We start from the raw sequence: 23,070 nt of genomic DNA, 5'->3' as shown, positions 1-23,070 counted from the left end.
TCTGATATATTAGTTTATCTTATTTTAGGGGTTACAGATATTTTTCTTTTTTTACTTTACATGAAAATATAAGCATTTTATCATAAAAGTAAAATAAAAACTCCAGGAGTTCAATTCCCTTCAAATGCAGAGAATGAAGGTTCTGATGCCAAAATAGATTTTTAGCAATATGTCGCTATGAGAATAACCATTTTCTAAAAGTTGCTAATCAATTACAGCTGCATTGTTTAATGTTACTTCCTTGATTTCTTTTCTTAATACGAACCATAACTCTTTGACTTCCTAAAATATTTAGCAACAAACTTAAAAAACTTTAAAAAGTTTTATTATTATAACAAATAGTTTAAGATATAAAATATTTATTAAAGAAATTATCTATTATCAAATTCTAATTCTTGTAATTATACATTCAAAAAAAACTGTATTCATTGTAATAAATAGATGTAATTAAAATATAATTAAAATCTTCATTTTAAACATGTCTAAACAATCCATACGTTGAGCAACATTTTACATTTAGTACATGCTTTCAAGAATTGCACTACGCATCATTAAGAAGAAATAGGATTTTAGACACATTTTTAATGAAAACCAAAACGTGAGGCAAAATTTGAGGCTAATTCATCCAATTCTTCTTCAAGCATAAAAGTTTGGGATTCTTATGTTTAAACTTTTCTAACAACTAGTTATTTTTTTATTTTTGCAAATTTAAAAAAAAAATTACGGTATTGATTATGTGAATTATAAAATTATAATCAATTACGAAAAATAGATTGGCTACAACCAGTACTCTTTCTAAAATGTTTCATTAATAAGATTAAACGATACCATTAAATATCTAAATTTAAAGATACTCATAGCTTTCTCCAATTTTACCTTAAGAGCAGTTATCAGCTGAATTATTATTTTGTTCTATCTTTTATACTTCCTGCATTTTGGAATTCATAGAATATAGGTATATGTCAGATGTCATAAATAAATGATTAGTTAAATCCCTAGTATTTTTGGCAAAAGAAGTTAAATGTGCATGAACTACTCATGCATTTTTGTTGGCCTAGTTCCTGGCTTCAATGGCACTCTCAGACAAAAAACATATTGGATACTTAAATTATTTAATAAAAGAAACATCATCAACTACCATCCTATGCACAGACTGTGACATTGGAATAGGTTTTAAAAACTTATTGTTAGAAATGAGACCAAATAGGCGTTCAAAGTTCTGCTTGAAAATTTTTATAGTTTAATCATACTGGTATCCAAAGTAAAAATTCTTCCAGTCACAGCTGAATTAATTTTTTATTTTCAATAAATTCACGGGTGTTCTTTGGTAGATTTTTTCTTCCTTATTTCACTGCTGAGAGTTTTCAAGCAGTTTTGAAGACCCACTTCATGTTGCATATCCTCTATCATTCATTGTGGTACAAATAGTTCAATAGTTTGAATTTACAAAAAAAAAAAAAGTGTTGTCATGCAGTGTAAACTAAATATTCTTTAAAAAAAAAATTTCAATTTGTAAATGTTCAAATTTATCCTTAATAAAAGCAGTCTCTTTTGCAAAACAAAAGAGAAGATGACAGGTTGCATTTGGACTGTTTGGATTACAACTTTTCCATATTATCTATTTTCCACTTCAAATCTTCAACAGAACAAACACTATACGTATAGTGTTTGTCATAGTGGTGGTCAAAGTGTCCAATCTGAGTTTCAAAATGAAGCAACTATAAAGGGAGGTGTGGGTGATTGCACTGTGTATAGTACTATACACAGGGTGATTGCACTGTGTAATTGCACTGTGTATAGTACTATACACAGTGCAATCACCCACACCTCCCTTTATAGTTGCTTCATTTTGAAACTCAGATTGGACACTTTGACCACCACCTCCCACCTTACAAATAATATGTATGTTATCAAATTTCTTCTGTGCTAAACCTTTTATAAAATTATCTTCATCCTCAAAAAGATACTCAAACACTCTTAAGAAAATATTAGTGTTGTTATCGACTTCGACTAAATCGACTAAAAGTCGACTAGTCAAAAGTCGATAACAACACTAATATTTTCTTAAGAGTAGTGTTGTTACGACTTTGAAATTATTCGACTGTCGACTAAATCGATTAATGTATTTTTCAAAGTCGACTAAAATCGACTAATACATTTTTAAAATCGACTAAGTCGACTAAAAGTCGATTTAGTCGAAATATTTGAATAAAATTTTTTATTATACTCATATACTTAAATATTCCTTGACAGTTTGTTTATTTGAATAAACAAAATAAATGAAACGGAAATTACAATCACAAAGAAAAGAAAAAAAACACGGATGGGCATTTTATATCTCTTTTTTATAACAATTAAAGCAAAAAATTAACAAAAAAATTAATTAATAAAAAACAGTGGCGTAGAAAGGTGGGGGCAGATGGGCGGCTAACCTTTTTTTGGGGTGGCAGATTTATAAAACATTTTCGCATCCTTAACTGAGTAGGGCACCCTTAACTGAGGGCGGGGCTAGTTGAGCATATGGGCAAGTTGGGCAACTAAAATATCTCAAAAACTACGCATCAAATGACAAAACATCTAATGGATGAAAGATAGTTATATAAAATGGTAATACAATGCACATCAAATGGTTGTTGGACCGCGTTCAAGTGAGATGCACGGGCACTTTTTCGATTTTGGACCAAAAAAAAAAAAATTTTTTTTGCTATTTTTCTCTTACATTCTCAAAAAAACATTTATCTGGCATCGCTTAATGTTGATATTTTACCCATTTATTTGACTTTCGATTATACTTTTTTCCCAAAGTATTATAGCTCTTTTTATAACCTCACTTTTGTGTCACCTAGTCAAGTCGGGGAAGTTGAGCAGGTTTGAAAAAAATTAATTAATAAAGTTAATAAATAAAACGGCATTATGGGATACGGAGAAACAAATTTCGCTGGGAAAACATTGTAAGGTCCATAATCGCTTTTAAATTAATCATTGTTAAATACTCTAAGCAATTTAAAATAATATCTGAAACCCTTTTTTTTTGAAAAATATGTTAATGTGATTTAAAATTATAAAATTTTTGCTTCTTTTAAATTTTATTATTACTTAAATATTACTTAGTAAATAATATGTATAAATCAAAAGTTCAGAAAAAAAAAATTATAACTTTCTAACTTTACATTTATTTTACCCTACACAGCAGCTCAACTTACCCCGGTGGTGCAGCGGTTGAGCAGCTCGGTAAACTTTAGGGAATATTTTCTCAAACAAATCTAAAAACGCTTTTTTTTTTAAAGCAATCTTTTAGCAGATAAAATTTTCTTTCTAATAGTGAAAAAATTATGTAAATCCGACGCACCTTTCAAGAGAACTATTAGATTTAGTAAAAATTGCTCAACTAGCGCCGCCCTACACTACCATAACACATTATTTAACATTTTGTTTTGAAAAGCATCAACTGGTTTCTATAATGAGAAAAAGGAGACATATTAATGAAGTAGTGGTACATACAGTAATTAAGAGTTAAGATTATGTGATACAGCAAATTAGGTTCAATTTTCAATCTTTGCAAATAAATTATCTTTACAAGATAAACTATTTATAGACATTAAAGACACCTCTTTACTAATTGGTCAGCAACATAACAATATTAAAGATTGATAAAATTAAATCAAGTAAAAAATAGAAATAAGGATGTTAGGATAAAATCCCGACTAAATCGACTTTTAGTCGATTAGTATGAAACCCAAAGTCGATTAAATCGACTATTCGATTTTTCAAAGTCGACTAATTTCGACTTTCGACTAGTCGACTTTTAGTCGATTTAGTCGAAGTCGATAACAACACTACTTAAGAGTGACTTTGAAAGATCGAATAGTCGATTTAATCGACTATGGGTCTCCTATTAATTGACTAAAAGTCGATTTAGTCGGGTAATCATCCTAAAATCCTTATTTCAATTTTTTCACTTGACTTAATTTTATCAATCTCTAATATAGTTACGATGCTGATCAATTAGTAAAGAAATATCTTTATAAGTAGTTTATTTTGTATAGATAAATTATTTATAAAGATTGAGCCATGCATAAGAATAGCATTCATAGCTGTTTTTTTAATTCAACCAAAATATCTGACCATTAAACCTAAATTGTTGTATCACATTAACTTAGCTCTTAGCTTACTGTATGTACCAGCATTTCATTAATGTTTCCTTTTCTCAGTATAATAACCAGTTGATGCTTTTTAAAACAAAATGTTAGGTAATGTGTTATGGTACTCAGTTAAGGATGCGAAAAAGTTTTATATATCTGCTACCCCAAAAAAAGTTAAGCCAGCCCATCTGCCCCCTCCTATCTACGCGACCCCTTTTTATTAAATAGTTTGCTAATTTTTTGCTTTAATTGTTATAAAAAATGGTATAAAATCCCCATTCGTGTTTATTTTCTTTACTTTGTGATAGTAATTTCCGTTTTATTTCGTTTGTTAATTCGGTTTTAATTCATCTAATAAATTAGATGAACTAAAATTGAACAAAGGAAATGCTCTTGATAAAACAACAGCATGTGTTATTATAACAGTATTGCATACCCCCTAGCTTTTTCGTTTACTCTCTTAAAGTTCTATTTGAATATTATAATCATATACTTTAATGTTGCTTGAAAATTTATAAAAAATAAATTTTCAAGCAACATTAAAGTATATGATTATAATATTCAAATATTACAATCATGATTATTTTTTAAACCATGAAAAAACCCTTTAAATATTAAAAGTTTAAAAAAAGCTAGTAATATATTTTTTTTAAAGAGTGAATTAAAAACTGAATGCAATTTCTACTTACTTTATAGCAGCTTTATAAATAAATTTAGCTTCATAAAATTATGGTATTTTAGTAAACAAATAAAAGCATTTTTGATGCAGGTATCAAAACATAAAGTAGTCCCAAGATAGTTCAGTAACCGGAAAGGGCGACGAATTTAAATTTTAAGATTTATTATCGAATACCAATATAGTTAAAAAATCAGCAATTCCGTGATTGGGTTGTATCGCTGATTTGACGAGTCAGGTTCTTTATACAAACTTTTGAAAAAACGATTTAACGCTTTAAATGAAAACAGCGGGATTTTATGTTAAAAATGCATTAACGAAAATTCATTAATTTTTCAGAAAAAATGTTGTATAAAGTTAATTAAAGAATCGAAAAATGTCATCGTTCATATAAAAGCAACTATTTTTTCTTCATAAAAATTTTTACAAAAATCCACAAAAGAAATTTCAAAACTAAAACCACCATTAAACTTAAAGAAACAAAGTTGCAACATGATAAACAATTCCAGTGCCAATTCACACGTTTTAAATTATACAATATATAACTTTTTTCATAACAATTTTCTTAGAGAAAAAATCTCTAAATAGTATTATTAGCTACAACCATTGAGATTGAATATGTGTGTGTGTATGTATATATATATGCATACTTTTAAATACATTTTTATCTGTTAGTATCTTCTAACGTTGTAATTCAACTCAAAATTCTTTAAATTGGAAATCCTTTAAGCAGAGGAAGAACCTTTAAAAAAATCATACATGTCATCATTACCGAAATTACAGACATTAATAACAAAAAACTGTTAAAACATAAATTATAAATATACATGCTAAAATGTAAAATATAAATTTAATTATATGCATGTTAAAAAAAAACAAGTTTTTTTTAATTTAAATGCTTACTGACTCTTAAAAAAACAGAGTAAAGTAAAGTAAAGATAATAAGGATTACCTTTATTATAATATTATTTACCTTGCCGTCCAATGTAAGTAGAGCCTAATGTCCCTCCCCAATTAGGATCTGTCTTGCAAAGCTTTGGTTCAACTCTCCATTCTGTCACAAATCTTTCCCAGTCCATAATAGAATCATTCCAACAGAAGTGACTGTAATCTTCAAGAGTCTTTTTTTTGTCATAGTTACTGGGACCTCTATGGTTCCATAATGTCCTCATTTGTATTGGATAACTTCCATGAACACCAATATAGTCAGTGCAAATATTTTCTTTTGATTTAAAACTTTCAACATCCCGAGCTGGGGGGTCATGATGTAAACGAATATCATGGTGATAAAACTTAGGTAGGTGAAGTTCATTATTCCAAATACCAATCATTTGATCTGCCCATCTGTTACAAAGAATTTTATCAGAGTCTTGACCGAGGAAAGTTTCAATGATATCTTTTGATAGTAAAATTATACTCTCTTCAGGACGCACTAAATTTGGAATACAGTGCACCCAACCCCAATGATAAAGTCTCTTGGGAGGCATGGGTATTTCATCAAGAAATCGTTCCATACAAACAAAGTAATCATCATCAAGACGAATAAAATAATCAAAGTCTATATTTTGCATGGACCATACCATATGATAAAGAAACCTTTTACCGAAGTCATGACCACCAGTCAAATTTTGAAAATACAAGTCACCATATATTTTAGCTTCAGATATAAGATTTTGACCAAGATTAGAATTGGGATCTTTCCAATCAGTTAGAAAAACGCACTTTATAGATACCTAAAAAAGAGATATATTGTTAAAATATACAACTAAATATCCAATAAATTTTATATCAGATTTTTTATAAATTGGTTATTGTTCCTGTATTTTTTTTAACTGTATTTTTTTTCAATCTGATATTCAAATTTTTAATCAGATGAAGAGCTATTGTTCCTGGTACAAAAAAGAAATTCCTTTTCAAAGATTATTTCTTTTGAAGAAATAAAAATAATAATTCTTCTGTATACTTTAAAACTTAAAGTCAACAAGAGTACAAAAAAAAAAAAAAAAAAAAAAAAAAAAAAAAAACTACAAGTGCATTCATATAAAAAGCAAACCCAATTTACCTATCCTTTAGAAAAGAAAAACACAAAAGAATACTTATCTTTTTAAAACAAATATCGAGTTCTGAGAAATTTATCTTGAAAAACAAATTTAAAACTCTTTGAATAATAAATTCAAAACTAATCATTAAACCACTGTCATAAACAAAAATGAAACTGGTGTTATATTCTAACCATATTCCCCATTTTTGATTATAACTATTGTATTTACATAATTATTTAGTAATGAAAAAGAAAAACTATAAACTAAAAGTGCAAGAAAAATTTTAATGACTAAGTGTTCTAGCCATTTACAACATCCTTTACATACTAAACAGTCTTTTTAATGTGGCATGTCAATGTTTTTAAAGACTTACTTTGTTCAAACAATGATTTTCTAACTCTGTCTTAACTAAAAAATGTTAATTAAAAAATCTTATAATCATAGTCTTATTCTCTAATGTTCTAATACTTAGAAGGTGACAATGAATAATTTCAAGTTTAATCAAATCTTTTAACAAAATTGATGCCAAAATTTTCCCAAGGCTAGAGTAATAAAATAATTTTAAAAAACGATTTATTTAAATAATAACTGATGAAAGCATTACTAACAAAAATCTGCACATATATTCCAACTAAAGGATTAAACATGCAACCTGTATTATATCTGTTCTATAAAGGGGATTAGAGTGACTATACATTTATTATTAACAATTCATTTATTTCTTTACATACACATAGCTAATGAGGATTAAATTTTGAAATAAATTTTGAACTAAACGTGCAACCTGTATTATATCTGTTCTATAAAGGGGATTAGAGTGACTACAAATTTATTCTTAACAATCAGTTTACTTATTTATATACACATAGCTAATGAAGATTAAATTTTGAAATAAAAATTATTTTTATTCAACTTTAGTTCAATTATAATGGATTTTATACTTTTTTTGGAATAATCTCAATTATTAATTAGCATATATAGCTAATGCAATACTTAATCAGCCAGTACACATAAATACATAACAAATTAATAAAAATTTCAGTATAAAAACTAGTATAAGCTAAAAATGATATTTGATAAGTTTCCTTTAATAACAAGAGCTGAAGCAATCCATACCTTTACAGATGATTTACATTGAGTCCACCAGGTATCACGAATTGCAGCTCTCCTGTCAGTTCTTGTTGGTGCTGAGGACACAATTAGTATAATATTAAATCTTTCACGCTTCACAGCTTTTGGTATATCAAATTTAGCATAAATAATATTTTTGTTAAGATTTTCGAACTTGTTGGCTCTTTTATGCCAGGGCAGAGACTCTTGTTGAACAGTGCTTATTGAATTTCTATTAACAGTGTTATTTGAAAGATCTATTTCATCGACAAGATCTTTTGTCGTGAACTTATCACTACTACTGATTGGAATAGGTTGACTTTTTAAGTCATCATTGAAAGAGTTTGATTTAAAAATTACATAAGAAATAATCAAAACTTTAAAAATTATTAAAATGAAGAATAGCTTGGGACTCAGAATGCTCGTACTTTCGAATAATTTGTTGTACCACATTATATGTATGTAGAAAGAAACCGTTTATAATATCACTTAACATTTATAAGTCAGACCATTCAAAAGTTAATGTTTAAATTTTGGTACTGAAAGTACAGTCAATTTAAATATGTGGCTGTAACTTGATTTAAGTGTAATTGATACGCATGCGTCAAACGAACCTGAATTAAAGAACCGCGTTTTAAAAAACACTTTAGATGCAGATGAAACTGAAAAAATTTCGCCAAAAATAGAGGCGTAACCTGGAACCCGACTTTTCGGTGGGGAATAAAATTTTTTGAATGATATGAAAAAAAATTCAGCATTGTACAATTTTTAGCCGAAAAATGAAAAAAATAAAAAATTATTCATATAACTCCAAAAATTTTCAATATGATAATTTTGTTGTAAACAAAAATTAAATTATTTGATGTAATAAATTATTTCATGAAAACCGACTTTTGAAAACAATAAAAAAAAAAAGATTCAAATCCAAATCCGTAAATAGTCAGATAAAAGACTTAAGAGGTTTTTGCGAACGTAACGTTTAAAGATTTAAATTTCGTGCATTCGTAAAATTAAACGAACGCAACAATTAACGTTATCAATGAAATTGTAATATTGAAATTTCGACATGTAATTTATTTATTAATTCGAAACTTCAAGTAATTTGCTCGAAAGGCTCATTATAACTTACTAAATCAATTAATTTGCTCAAATTTTCCGTTAATAACTACAAGAACTATCAATGAATTTATTTCGATCATTTTCCGTTAGATTGTCATGAAATTTAGAAACTGACGATTCTTACGATAACTACTATCGAAGATTTTTCTACAAACCCAATCGTTACTTACGCACAATCAAAGAACATTCTACACCGACATTAGAACAATTTCACTTTTATTGAAATTGTCATAAAAATGTTTAGAATTTTAAACTATGTAAAAAACTTTAAACTATGTACATGCATCTTCTTACAACAATCACAAATTGACTGGCTTGGCTAAGTTCTTGTCGTATCTTCTCAGTTGTTTCCTGGATGGTGCTCTGACATACTCCTCTTTTGCTGAGATCTGAGAATGAGAGATGTTTTGAGTAGTAATTGCTCTTTTACTGCCTTCATCATTTGTCTCTTCCTCTGAATCCGAGACCTCAGCGTTTCCTTTCTCTTCCGAGTTCATTAATTGGTACCTTAGGTACCAAAACCAAAAACCTCTGGATGTTCTGCTGACCGAAGGCAAGTCTCTGGGCTGTGTCAGGCTTCAATTTCGCTCTTTTTTGGATGATTATTATTTACAAGAATGTACGCGCTAGACGAAAAATCAGCGGTAGATGTTTCTCATTTGATCTCCAACTTTAAAAATAAATTTTAAAAACAAGCACACGCCATCTCATACAAGTGCATTCTTAACCTTTCATAATTATGCTTTTCTTGACTCAACATTAACGACGCTGTTCTTGTTGTCAAGGCGATGATTGTAAGCTAATGTTGATGTGTGTTCTTCAGTGACTTTATTTTACTAGTACATTCTTTTCATTGCTGATTATCAAGTCCCCGTTATCATGTCATTTCTGAACCTAAATAAACTGGGAGTCAAACAGGTTTCCCATGGATAGCCTTCTGTTTTGATGTCTTAGGGAATCTCTTACAAAGTTCCTCTTTGAGAGCATTGCAACATTGCTCCATCGGATCCTCACCAATTTTTGCCAGATCAGTCTTTCTCCTAAGGAAACTGACATAGAAAAACATTTTGTGGATGCAAGCCGTTTTGTCTGAAAGACTCTCTGACGTCTCGCTGAAACATGACAGGACCGCTATTTTTTTCAGAAAGTTTAACTCTTCAGCAGTTGGCACATTCTCTCATCAAGTGGTTCCCGCAGCTGTGTTGGTCCAGAGATCATCATCTATAACCCAGCCTTCACGAATAGCTGGGTCCCATATGGGGTCTTGATGGGCCGATACATGGGAGCCATGTAGAATAACTATGTGGGGCCCATGTTAATTTGGCCGCGGGCTCCAACTGGGTCCCATGTGGGCTAACCACGGTTCGGCGAAAATTGTTAATCCTACTCTTTCATTTGATTTTTCTTTAAAAGATACTTCAACGATACTTTATATACGCTTTTCTGTTGCTAAGGTTACTTCATTATAACTAAACATGACTTAACATGTTGACGCGTTAAATTTTAACATGTTAACATGTTAAATTTTAAGTCAATACATGACGTTAGTCAAGCAAATTGCGCATAAATCTAGATTTTAAAACAAGTTCGAGCCACTTTGGGTGAGACAGTTTGTTTGGTTTGGGAAAAAAAGCAAAGCTTTTGCATGTCTTCAAGAAACAAACAAAAAAAAATACATGGATGTTGTAAGTGACTGTATTGATAATAAAAAAAAGTATTCAGCAATTGCCCGAAGCCCTCACTCGGTTGGCACGGTTACCGTCGCGGTCTCGACTTCCCAAAAGCCATTTTCCTAAGACAAAAACATACAATATTCTTACTTTTCGTTGCATTTAGAACAGTTATATTAATTAATTCACTTTAAGTGATGACAAAATGATAATCCTCTATAACTCCAGATTTAAATTTTGTGGATAAACCTTTCCATACCAGGACTGAAGATAACTTTTAAAACAGGAAAATTTTCAGCTTATTACAGATGGATACAAAGAAATTTTACAATAAAGTTCTGCAAATTTGTTGGTATAGTTTTTAAGGGGGTGAGTTCTATTATGAAAGCACTCTTTTTTAATTCACACCCTAATAAACGTAGGATTTTCATAACAAAGAGATTAAAAATACAAGAAACTTATCACTAATTACCTACTGCCTTCTCAAAGTCTTTTTTATTGACCTCAGCTGTTTTTTGGTTTCCTTTAATTGCCTCTGAAATACAAAATGTAATAAAACTATTAACAAAATTAATAGTGCATGTAATTGATTTAGCATCCTTAAAAGTGTTTGTTTTTTTAACTCTGGAAAGTAAGGAAGAAAATAAGGAACTCACATAGAAAGATACCATGGTTATTACTCAAAAACTATTTAATTTATAATATTGATTGAAAATTCGAAATGAGAGAATCAATGGAGTGTTGATTAGATTAGATTGCACTTACTGTACACAGTATCAAAAATTCGGGTGGACCCAAACCCTCTCTTGCCACCACAACCAAAAACTTTAAATTTCATGGCTAAATTGTTGTTCATCACAAAAACCATCATCCGCTTTTTTGCTTCTTCAAGAGTATTGCCCCCAATATCAGCAATAAAATTCACCTAAAAATAAATTTAAAATTTTCTTTGAAAGTAGAATCATAGTCCTGCTATCATTTTTCAAAATTAATTTAATCAAGTTCTCAGACAGAACACTTTGATTTATATTTTTCATTATATATACTGTATTATCATATACATCTTATCATTTATACTTGCCCTCAGAGGTTTACATGAGCACACAGTATATATGATGGGACAACATGTGCCTTCTTAGGGGCTTTGTAGCATGTACAATAAACATAAACTAAAAATGGGTAAGAGATCAGTTTTATTTCAGGGAATTCACAAATGGTGGGTGGATAACTTATTTAAACAGAATCCATAGATTATGTTTAATGCTACTAACCACACTATTAAAGAAATTGATGTCATCAAGTTTTCCTTCCATTAATGTAAAATCTTCTTCTGTTAGCAAAGGAAAAATGGCTCCTTCTGGAAGTATTGCAACATTTTGAACTGGTTGCTGACTTCTAATCATGGTCATTTGTACACACTGAGTTTCTTTAACTTCTTCTAGCTGTCTTAAGACTCTCCCCAAAACGTTTTCAATTCTATTGAGCTGACTTGAAATACATTTCTTTAAAATAAAAAAAAATTAAAACCTTTTTTAACAATAAATAGTATTCTTTAATGTATTACAGATTACGAGGTAAAAGACACGTCATTTAAAAAAACATAATTTTGATATGTATAACAAAAGACCATTTACCAATCCTGCAGTTCAGTGTTATAATGCCATCAAACATAATTCAATACATAAAATTATTTTGTAAAGGAATAAAAATCTTCCACATCATCAAGATCAATACCTACCAGTTGAATCATTGAGTAAATTTGAAGGTCTTGTAGTGAACAGTGTTTCAGAAGGACAAGGAAGGTTGAAGTTGGAAGGTGACTGAGAACTAATTAGTGAATGTGATGAAACCAGAGAGGAGGATGATGACAGGGGATAACAAGGGATGAAGGACTTTTGAGGTGGTGGAACCACAATGTCATCATATTCAGACCAGAAGTGCATTTGTGGCTGCATGTGAAATATTGTAATGAGTTGCCCATTCTGCTAACCGCTCTCGAACATTACAATCTGGTTCTTGCCAACTTCTTCATGTTCTTCAAATTCATCTGATAAATCATTATCATCAATATCTTCAACTTCCATCAAACTTCCTACCAAATAATCTTCATCAGCCACATTTCCCTCCGAATCAATTCCATTCTGATATTCAAAACCATCAACAGCTTTTATCTCTAAAGTTAAATCCTCCTCAGCTAGAGCAACATTAAAAGATTTCTCAGCTGCAATGCAAAAATGCTCATCTGCCCTAGAACGGATGTGACGTCGTCAACTTCGCTCGCTACATACTTTATTAGACATCTCTACAGTAATATATTTCAAATCAAATACAAGAAATTAAGACAAATTTAGGAATAAAACTCACTATAGAAGTTACTTGCCTAATTTCGGCGCGGTTAAAATATATTTCATGGCCGATCATACTATATAGTGCAGCAGATTAGCATTAAAAATGACTAAAATTCTGCAAAAGTGGATAAAAGCATGAAATTTTCACCAATAACGCTGAAAATTATGCTGATCATTTTTAATAACAAGTTTTTTAGAAATATTTATTTAAAAAATTTTTAATTTTTTAAATAAATTTTTCTAAAAAACTTGTTACTCAATAAAAAAGTTTAAAGCAGCTAAGAAGCCAAAACAACTTTTAATAAGCATATTAGTTAATATTAATCTATACACTGTTACTAGGGATTGCAATCCCGGAGGTCTTTTTCAATCCCGGGATTTCGGAATTGAAAAACATCAATCCCGGGATTGAAAAGCAGATACAACATCTACATAGTATTAAGTAGAATAAAAACATTACATTTAACTAAAAATATATTTATTAAATGAATTTAATTTAACATGTTGATTAAATTTCAGATGTTAATTAATGTTAAAAAAATATGTTAGAAATAAGGAGATATGTTATGTTTTTTGTGCTTCGAAATGCGACTTCAGGAAACATAACGCGTCCAAAGTTTCATCGCCCAAACGGTTACAAATTTTTGTACTGAACAGTCCAGCGGAAGAAAATGCCCGCTCAGCCTCGACACTTACGGTCATTAGAAAAGAATAAACTCTTTCTAAATAATCGCCACGTGTACCCCCATTTTCAAGTAGTGTGATTTCTTTTTGAATTTTTGATGAAAATGTTTCACGTCTAATTGATTGTATTGGTGATTGTCCTTCTTTAATAACACGATCAAGTTCCTCTTCAATACTTAAAGTATTACTTTAAGACTCAGGTACCATTTCAGGTTCCTCAATCAAATCCAGCATGTCAGACTCAACTGATGCTCTTACTAGAGCAGGATTGGAAGCATTTAATCTATCCAGCAATTCTACCGAAAGTTTTCGACATTTAAATGAAGAAGGCACTGTAATTATTTCTTCATCGACTTCAACGGAGTTACGACCGTCATGCAGGTATTGCAGAAGTCCACTCATGTCGGCTCGGCGTTCATGCATGTGAGTCATTAAAGCTCTACGCATTTCTTTGCTTGTAAATAGGTTAGAGTCTCGACGACATATTGCTTCAACCATTACTTTAATGGGAACTAAAGTTGTAATAGTCTCTGATAATAATGTCACTTCATCCTGTGACAGAGCTATAGAATTATCTTGCACTAGGTAAATATCAATTAATGATTTTTGTATATAATTTTTTACTTTGTAAAATTGTTTAAGCATTAACAGAAGGCTGCTCCACCATGTCTTGCAGTCCATTATTAATGACAGCTGTTTTCCAAATTTAGCCTTAATATATTTTTGTACGATGTCGTTCTTGGTAGGTGATCGTCTAAATTTTAGCATTAGTTTGCGTACTTTTTTAATGACTGGCTCATAATGAACTTCATTTAGTTCAATTTTAGGTCTTACACTTTCATGATGGTATTCCAACAAATCTTTCTCAATGTCCTCATTTTCGGATGAACCACTGTCAGAAAATTTATTGTTAAAATCTGGCTGATTTGCATCGAATTCTCTTTTTTTATAAAGAACATCAATTACAGCAAGTTGTATGCCATGAGCAAAACATAATTGTTGGTTATTAGGCAGCAACCTGCCAACTTTTTTCATAACACTAGCTCTGTCGGTCATTATAGCCACAATGTCGCTGTATAGATCAAGACTATGGTCTTTAAATCTTTTTTCTAATAGTTCAATGCACTTTTCTGGTATTGAATCTGTTATTCGCACTAAAACTAAACTCCAGAACAGAGAGTTTTGTCCATGAACGTTAATATTCATGTAGCGACGATTTCGAAGTGACGTCCATTCATCAAAAGGCAAAGAAAGCTCTCCCCCACACAGAATTCCGTTTTCTTGCGCTCTTCAATTTGATGAACTAAACCAACAAAACCTAATCTTATTTTTTTGCTGTACTCTACTGCATGATTACGAATTGTGTTTACTGAAATTGGTAGACTTCTGAATCCCATAGCAGTTAGAGCGGCACGTAAGTCTGTTGAAGAACAAATCACATTATATATAAGGAAATGCGGGTTCTGGCTCATGAACACTTTTCCATACTTAAGGATGCTAATGTTGATGAGTTAACTTTTCTTCAAAAAATATGTTATCTTGAGGGATGATGTACCCCTAAAGATCTTATCAAAAAATTTCTTACTTTTTTTCATGTTACCTAAACTTAATGCCTTTTTCAAACCTCAGCGATAGGTCGTTTTTTGTAGTGACCGATGGCAAGTGTGTGAATTCTGTCTTCTAAGATGAATCTTTTGTCGTCGTTAGCGCTGAGTGCTACTTTGTTGATTTCTTCAGTGTAAACGTCGTGAAGATGAGATCGGAAAACGTTCATGGTTGCAAGTTGTTCATTTCCGTTCATTAAGCAGTCTACCACAAGGTGTTGACAACGCTTTGAAAGTCATCCCCTTCCTGCAATTTTTTCAAGACGTAAAGACACAAGTGACCACAATAAGAAGTGTCACCAAACTGAACCCTTTCACTGTTATAATAAACCGGGCTTTTCAAGTAGTCGACCAGCTCAACAAGAGGAGGCTGAGCATAAGAGTCGAAGCTGTATTTTTTGTCAGCGTCTTTATACCAGCACACCCAATGAAACCCTACAGTGCTCGAATCCCCAGTGTTGATAATACCACATTCTTTTCTTCTCGGTTTTTTCGGTAACTCGTCTCTTACAAGAACTCCTCGAAAGTTTTTCAATTTTAAATGTTTAGCAGCCTTTATCAATTGAAAGTTAGTTAAAGCTTCATTAGGTAAAACAATTCCTTTTACGTCAATCCATTGAAGGTCAATCATTTTTTTAATTTCTTAAAAAGTTTATCCGAATTTTTTTAACAAGCGATTTTTCATAGAATAGCACCTAAAAAGGGTATGCTTGAGAAGGGTGAGTTTGGTCCGAGCAATAATCCAGATCCAATAGATTGATAGCCTTTTCCATTTTTAACAAAGAGTCCATCACCGTGAACATTTTTAGTCCATGGGGTAATAAACAATCCTTCTCCACCTAAAGTTTTTATCTTCATTCCTTTTCCATTTTTGCTCATGTAAAAAAGACCTCGCCCAGCAATTTTATCAACCATAGCAGAACCAGCAGAGGCTCCAACACCTGAAAGCAAACCAGTGGCAAGAGTAGGAACAACCTTTGTGGCTAGAGTTCCTAATAACGGTAAAAGAGCTCCAATGAAGCCTCCTTCTATTTTCGAGTTGTATGCAATTTGTCTTTTGCTCAATTTAAGAATGACTCCTTTACCAGCTTCATACGCTTTTCTAATTTTGTTCAATTGCGCATTAGTGATAGCGAGAACATGTTTACCGTTCAAGTCTTGATGAGAAAGCTTAATGCTAGTATCGGTTTTATCATGCATAGCTTTTTTAATTTTATCAGATTGGCTCTGCGAGATATTAATTTCGATATTTTGATAATTGCTCATTTTTTATGTATTAAAAAATTATTTATTTCACTTCTCGAATGTGATAACGGATTGTAATATCCTCTCCACGAAAATCAACCAAATCTCCATTCTGATCAATTATGCGAGTAACCATTGTTGAAATTTCAAACAGTTTAACAGGAAGATAAATCAAATGCATTGGCCTCTCAATGATTTTATAGCCAGGACTAACATTTGGATAAAAGGAGTAAATGCAATTGAGTTGGGTTCCATTAATATAGGATGATCCGATAACGTTGTTAACGATTCTGATGGTGTTAATGCTTGAAATTCTAACAATATGATCCGACTCGTATTCGGAATTGGAATTTAATTTTCTTTTAGTAAACCCTAAAACTGAAGAGATGCTATTCTCCACATTAAAGTCAATCAAATAATTCAAGCCAAGTTTAATGGTTGATTTTAAAGTATTAAGATTGATTCCAATTTGAAGGTTGTTTGGAGAGTAATTAATTTTATTTGCAATAATATAACTTCCACGTTGAGCTGTTTTTATTGTGTTTAAAATAGACTTTTGCAAATACTCATTGATGTCTTTAATGTCATAGCTTCCTGATGGAATGATAATGTTCTCCCAATTAGCTCCATTGTTCATGCTGTATTTGAAAGAATTGTTTTTACTGTTTACATTTGGAATGCTGTTGTAAGTCTCAAGACCGATTTGCAAAATTATGAAAAAATGTTAATGGATAGTGATGCTATAAGATCTGATTCGCAACCGCATAAACCGAAATCATCAAGAAGACCAAAGTATCAACAACTTATTGCTCCTATTTGGGAAAAAATGATGCGTATTGAAAAGGGTATAAAAGGTCGTGGTGTTATTATTCTTCCAGGTGATCCTAATGCGTTGGTAGAAAAGCTTGAATTGAGTATTGCTGCATGGCATGCTGGGAATACAGGATCAAGAAATGAGGCTGTTGCTATTTGCGATGAGCTGTTGAGACAAGGGGAGATTAATAAAGAGGAATATATATCGTTAATGAGGACTATTGATAAAATTATTTTAAAAAAAATAGATTTATTTAAAAAAAATGCTCATTGTGAACAAAAGAAGATATGTGAAAAAGAACGTTGTTGGAGGAGGTGGTATTGTAGACATGATTAAAAATTTCATAAAAAGAGCAGCTGCGTCAAGTATGTCAAAAGCAACAGTGAATTTGCTTAAAAATGCTGCAACAAGCAAAATTGGACAAGAAGCGATTACAGCTGCAAAATCTGCTGGGACAGAGTTAGCCCTTTCAGCCATCTCCGCTGCTAAAGACGTTGCTATTGACAAAGGTAAAAAGACCATTGAGAAATTAAAGACTGGTTCATCTATTCAAATTAAGAAAATGTCTAAAAAGAACGCGATTCGAATCCAAGACCTGGTGAAAATGGGACAGGGCATGAAAATAGTATGAAGATAGCATTTTGTTGCGATGACTTGCAATGAGAGACATTTAAATGAATTAAATAATTTTTTTATTATATAAAAAAATGATAAGTACTGAGCGATTAAGAGTTACTGAGAACCCAGAGTATGATATTGGTATTGAAAAAGTTGATTTTTTTGAGTACCTTCCAACCAATCTCGATTTAAATTCTTCAAGCACGATTACTTTTGAGATAGACTGTCAATCGATTCAAACAGTACCATCAGAGGCTTACATTCTTATTGAAGGAGTGTTGAAAAAGAGCGATGGAACCTTTTACGATGCTAAAGACAACATTGCACTGGTGAACAACGCTTTGATGTATTTGTTTAATGATGTGACTTATGACTTGTCGGGAGAGCAAGTGGAAAGAGTGATGTATCCAGGTCCAGCCACCACCATACTTGGATTGATGAAATATCCTTATGGATTTCAGTTTGCTGATGGATTAAAACAGATGTGGTATATGGATACGTCAAATCTTGTTGGAAATTCAGGATTCAATGTTAGACGAGACCACTTGTTTGCAGACACTACATCCGTTGGAGCTTTTTCGTTTAAAATTCCGTTGAAGCACATTTTTGGATTTTGCGAAACCTATGACAAAGTTGTTTATGGGTTTAGACATACCATCACCTTTACAAAGAAAGAATGCGATGATGCAATTTATAGAGCGGAAAGTGTTAGTGCAGGAATGATCAACCTTAAAAAATTCAGACTTTATATGCCTCGCGTTGAATTGGATATTTCGAAAAAGACTGATTTCATGAATTTAATAGCTCAAAAAATCCCCATTCAAGTGGCTTATAAATCAAACAAATGTGAAAGACAGATTATTCCAGCCGGGCAAACAGAATTTACCTGGTCGCTTGGAAGAGTCACTGACAAAAGCATTCCAAGATTTATCTTGTTCGGACTTCAGACAAACAGAAATTCCAGTCAAACAGTTAATCCATCGCTATTTGACCATTGTGATGTTAGCAATTTTTACGTGACTGTTAATGGAATAAAGTATCCAAATTACAATTACGACTTGAATTTTGGAGAAAAGAGAGTGGTCATGGCTTATTCAGATGCGTTCTCTTTTGATGAAAAATATTACGGCACAAATGATCTTGTTTGTCAATCAGGGTTAACCTTGCTTGAATATATAAAATTATATCCGTTGTTCTTTGTGGATATCAGCAAGCAAAAAGAAAGAGTGGCGTCGGAAACAGCTGAATTAGTGGTAAACCTTAAATTTCGAACTTCAACTATTGCAAATACCGTTATTTTTGCAGTGGTGATCTCTGATAAATTGCTTAAATTTGTTTCAGACGGAACCAACATGACCGCTGTTTATTAGTTTTTAATCTGAATAAAAATGGATAGCAAAACGGTAAAAGAATTGCGTGAATTAGGTAAAAGCCATGCGATAAAGGGTTACTCGGAAATGAAAAAGGATGAGCTTGTGAAAGCAATAAAAAACACAAGACCAGTCATTGGAGAGTATTCTAAAGAATCATGATTTTTGAATTGACTTAAAAAAAATCTTGGTATAATAAAATGAGATATACAACATCGTATTTGAAAAATTTGTTGAATGAAAACGGCGTTAGTAAAACAGCAGATGATTTAATAACGTTGATGATGCTTGCGGTTGAAAATAATTTGATCAGTAAAGATGAGATTTTAGAAAGAGCAAAAGAAAAAAAAGTAAAGCCTCCTCCAAAAGAAAAAAAACCTGTTGATCCAAAATGGGAATGGCTTAGTTTAGTTAAGAAAAAGCCCATCACTGTGAGAATAACCAACATTGAAACGGGTGAGGTGACTGAATACAAGTCTCTTTACAAAGCGATGGCTGGAACTGGACGTGGATGGAGATATTTAGAGCGTCGAGATGGAAAGGTGGATGATGGAATCAAGATTGAATTTTTAAATTCTGAAAAGCTTGAAAAACGTAAAAAGCAGCAAAATTGATTTTTTAACTTTTGTCATGTTAAAAAATTGACTTAAATAAAATTCTTGGCATAAATAAAAAGATGGAAAGCATGCAAAAGGATGATCTTTTAAATGCTCTTGATGATAGCTTTGAGCCAACTTCTGATACGGCTAAATCAAAAAGTTTGCTTAAATTTCTAAAAAACATAAGAAAACTTCCAAAGGAACATCGAATCATTTTCAAAGAAATGGTTGAAGTAGCACCTTTTGAAGAAGTGATCAGAAATATAAAAGAAGACATTGATCTGCGTAATAAATTCCTGATCGGAACAAATTGGAAACTAAATGCTAGCGGACGTAATACTTGTCGTAAAATCACTGAACATATTAGAGAGATTAAAAATATGTATTCACGTCTTTCCAAATAATTTTTTAATTCTTTTCACGGGAGAATTAAAAAAAAAAAACGGTAAAAACTTTTCGAAGAAGAAAATATGCTGAAAGTGTGCCAAGATTTAAAAAAATTGAATTGACTTAAAGAAAATCTTAGTATAATAAAAATGAGTATCTATTCTTCAAAACCAGAATTAATTGCTAAAGAGCGAAAACTTGAATGCATCGAAAAAATTTTTCTTTCCCTTAATAAAATGGGTGATAAAACTGATTCGACCACCTGTAAAATTTTCTGTAAAACCGACAAAAGTAAGGTTTGTTCCTTCTGCAGTGATAAAACCAGTCATCGCTCCAAAACCAGCGATCATCCCACCAAGACCTACTGTAGTAAAACCTCCTATTGCTCTGAAACCAATTCATTTGCAAAGACAGAATCACATCCTTGATGAGTCGGTTTTAGATTTAACACCTGTCATAACACCAAAACCAGTCATTCCACCAAGACCTTTATTTTCAAGTCTGACGACAGTTGCAAAAAGTGTGGCGACCTATGTTAAAACTAAGTTTAATGATATTAAAGAATGGATAGAACCCTACGTTCCTGAAGTAGTCAAGAAGAAGGTAAGCGAATCAGTGGAACAAATCGATGAAAAGATAAAGTCTATCAAATCACTTGTATTAAAAACAGTGTATAAACATCCCGCGCCAAAACCATTTACAGTAAAATTTAATATGACTAAGCATTCAGCAGAGCGATCCACCAGACTGTTTTCATACGAGCCGTCTTCTCGTTATCAAGACATTGTTTCTTTTTTAAATTTGGTAAGAGAGTCTGCCATTCAAACCATGGAAGGAGAAAGAAACACAAAGGTAAGAATTTCTTTAGTCTGTGAAATGATTCGCGTAAGCATCTTGACTGGTGGGGAAACTACTCAGACGGCTAACTTTTCATCTAATGCGAAAAGATTATTAGAGGGTGATGATGTGCGAGCGCTCATGACTGAAATGGAAGAAAAAATCTTGGAAAGTAGTGCTAATTACAACAAGATGGGATCCAATTGCGTCTTGTCAAAGATTTTAAGAATGGATATTAACTTTGCTGATTATGAAGCTTTCAGAGGCTCTTCCTACATGAAGCTGTCTCCCGAGTTGGAAAGTAAAAAAGCCATCATCAACATGGTAAACAACGACAATGAATGCTTCAAGTGGTGCGTCACCAGAGCTCTTAACATGAAAAATAAAAACAACGAAAGAATTGATAATGAGTTGATTGAAAAATCTAAAGAGCTTAATTGGAATGGAATGGAATTTCCTGTAAAGACAACTCAAATCGAAAAGTTTGAAGTGAATAATCCTGACATCAGCGTGAACGTCTTTCACTATGAAATGAATAAGCCTCAACCTATGCAAATATCCAAATTTCATGATCGAAAACACTGTGTTGATTTGCTGCTCATTTCAAACAAAGACAACAGCCATTATTGTCTTATTAAAAATTTCAGTCGGTTTGCCGGCTCCTCAACAACAAAAGGAAAAAGAAAACTTCATTTTTGCAGAAATTGTATGCATGGTTATGACCTAGAAGAAAAGCTTCAAATCCATCAAGAATACTGTTATGATAACGCTCCAATGAGAATCGATCTTCCTGAAAAAGGAACAACTGTTCAGTTTAAAAACTATAACAAGACCATGAGAGTTCCGTTTGTGGTAACTGCTGACTTTGAAAGTTTCATCAAACCCATCAACACTTGCACTCCTGACTTAAAACAGTCATGCACCAAACAATACCAAAAGCATGTTCCATGCTCGTTCAGCTATCATATCAAATGCTTTGACGAAACCATTTATAAAGAAAAACCCGTTTTATACACAGCAGAAAGCGAAGAGGATGATGTGGCTCAAAAGTTTATCACCAGTCTTGAAGAAGACTCTAAAAAGATTTTCGATAAGATTGATTCACTGCAAAAAGAATGGAAGAATAAGCCGATAAAGACTGATGTGGATAAAAAGAAGTTTGAAACTGCAACAGAATGTCACATTTGCAAAAAGGATCTTAACGGTGACAAAGTGTGGGATCACTGTCATTTGACTGGAAAGTACCGTGGTGCTGCTCATGATGCTTGCAATAAAAAATATCGAATTCCAAAATTTATTCCCGTATTTATACATTGTTTGTCTGCCTATAACAGTCATTTGTTTATTAAAAAATTAGGTGGAAAGCTCAATTGCATACCAAACAATGATGAGAAATATATTAGCTTCTCTAAAAAAATCAAACTGAGAGACACTGTCGATAAGAAAGGCGAACCAAAAGAAGTATTAAGAGAACTGAGGTTTCTTGACAGCTATAGGTTTATGTCTGACACTTTAGACAAACTCTCTAAAAATCTAACCGATGAACAATGCATAAACGCTAGGGAATATTATCCTGAAAAGGAAAAGTTCGACTTGATAAGAAAAAAGGTATTTTCCCTTACGAATGGATGGACTCGATTGAAAAATTAACTGAAACGCAATTGCCTCCAAAAGAAGACTTTTATTCCAGACTAGACGATAAAGACATCACTGATGAAGAATACACGCATGCGAAAAACGTTTGGAAAGTATTTGGATGCAAAACCTTTAAAGATTACCTAGAAATTTATAACGTGTCTGATGTC

General features: G+C 31.8%; 2 protein-coding genes and 1 long non-coding RNA gene across 3 annotated transcripts; all 3 read right to left on the bottom strand.

The window, feature by feature from the left end:
• Positions 1-5,043, bottom strand: LOC149878897 (uncharacterized). Its single transcript, XR_016446920.1, has 2 exons — positions 4,832-5,043; positions 1-282 (listed from the first exon to the last, which is right to left on the bottom strand). It is a non-coding gene; the product is annotated as an uncharacterized LOC149878897 (long non-coding RNA).
• Positions 5,044-5,203: 160 nt separating this feature from the next.
• On the bottom strand, positions 5,204-8,591 carry LOC149878896 (beta-1,3-galactosyltransferase 6-like). The gene is made up of 3 exons (XM_090072194.1): positions 7,977-8,591; positions 5,792-6,551; positions 5,204-5,560 (listed from the first exon to the last, which is right to left on the bottom strand). The coding sequence occupies exons 1-3, from the start codon at positions 8,421-8,423 to the stop codon at positions 5,544-5,546; spliced, it is 1,224 nt and encodes a 407-aa protein (XP_089928320.1). The 5' UTR covers positions 8,424-8,591; the 3' UTR covers positions 5,204-5,543.
• Positions 8,592-10,801: 2,210 nt separating this feature from the next.
• On the bottom strand, positions 10,802-13,180 carry LOC145194998 (uncharacterized). The gene is made up of 7 exons (XM_090071234.1): positions 13,090-13,180; positions 12,766-12,953; positions 12,494-12,708; positions 12,031-12,247; positions 11,525-11,684; positions 11,232-11,294; positions 10,802-10,881 (listed from the first exon to the last, which is right to left on the bottom strand). Exons 1-7 carry the CDS (start codon positions 13,178-13,180, stop codon positions 10,808-10,810), a joined length of 1,008 nt encoding a protein of 335 aa, XP_089927360.1. The 3' UTR covers positions 10,802-10,807.
• Between the last annotated feature and the right edge of the window lie 9,890 nt (positions 13,181-23,070).

Source organism: Hydra viridissima, unplaced genomic scaffold (assembly GCF_058129835.1).
Source record: "Hydra viridissima isolate aposymbiotic clone 2 unplaced genomic scaffold, HvirCarnegie_v1 scaffold_14, whole genome shotgun sequence".
Taxonomy (NCBI): Eukaryota; Metazoa; Cnidaria; class Hydrozoa; order Anthoathecata; family Hydridae; genus Hydra; species Hydra viridissima.
The sequence above is the reverse complement of the archived record's forward strand: the minus strand, read 5'-3'. Positions and strand labels throughout refer to the sequence as shown.

Bases quoted from the DNA above. Each gene is read 5' to 3' on its own strand.
- LOC145194998 (XM_090071234.1), bottom strand. From the start codon at position 13,180: ATGATCGGCCATGAAATATATTTTAACCGCGCCGAAATTAGGCAAGTA. The intron at 12,954-13,089 runs GTATTTGATTTG...ATGTTGCTCTAG, and splicing joins TAAATTTGTCTTAATTTCTT to CTGAGGAGGATTTAACTTTA. The intron at 11,295-11,524 runs GTAAGTGCAATC...TTTGTATTTCAG, and splicing joins AATTTTTGATACTGTGTACA to AGGCAATTAAAGGAAACCAA.
- LOC149878896 (XM_090072194.1), bottom strand. From the start codon at position 8,423: ATGTGGTACAACAAATTATTCGAAAGTACGAGCATTCTGAGTCCCAAG. The intron at 6,552-7,976 runs GTATGGATTGCT...TCTCTTTTTTAG, and splicing joins AATGTAAATCATCTGTAAAG to GTATCTATAAAGTGCGTTTT.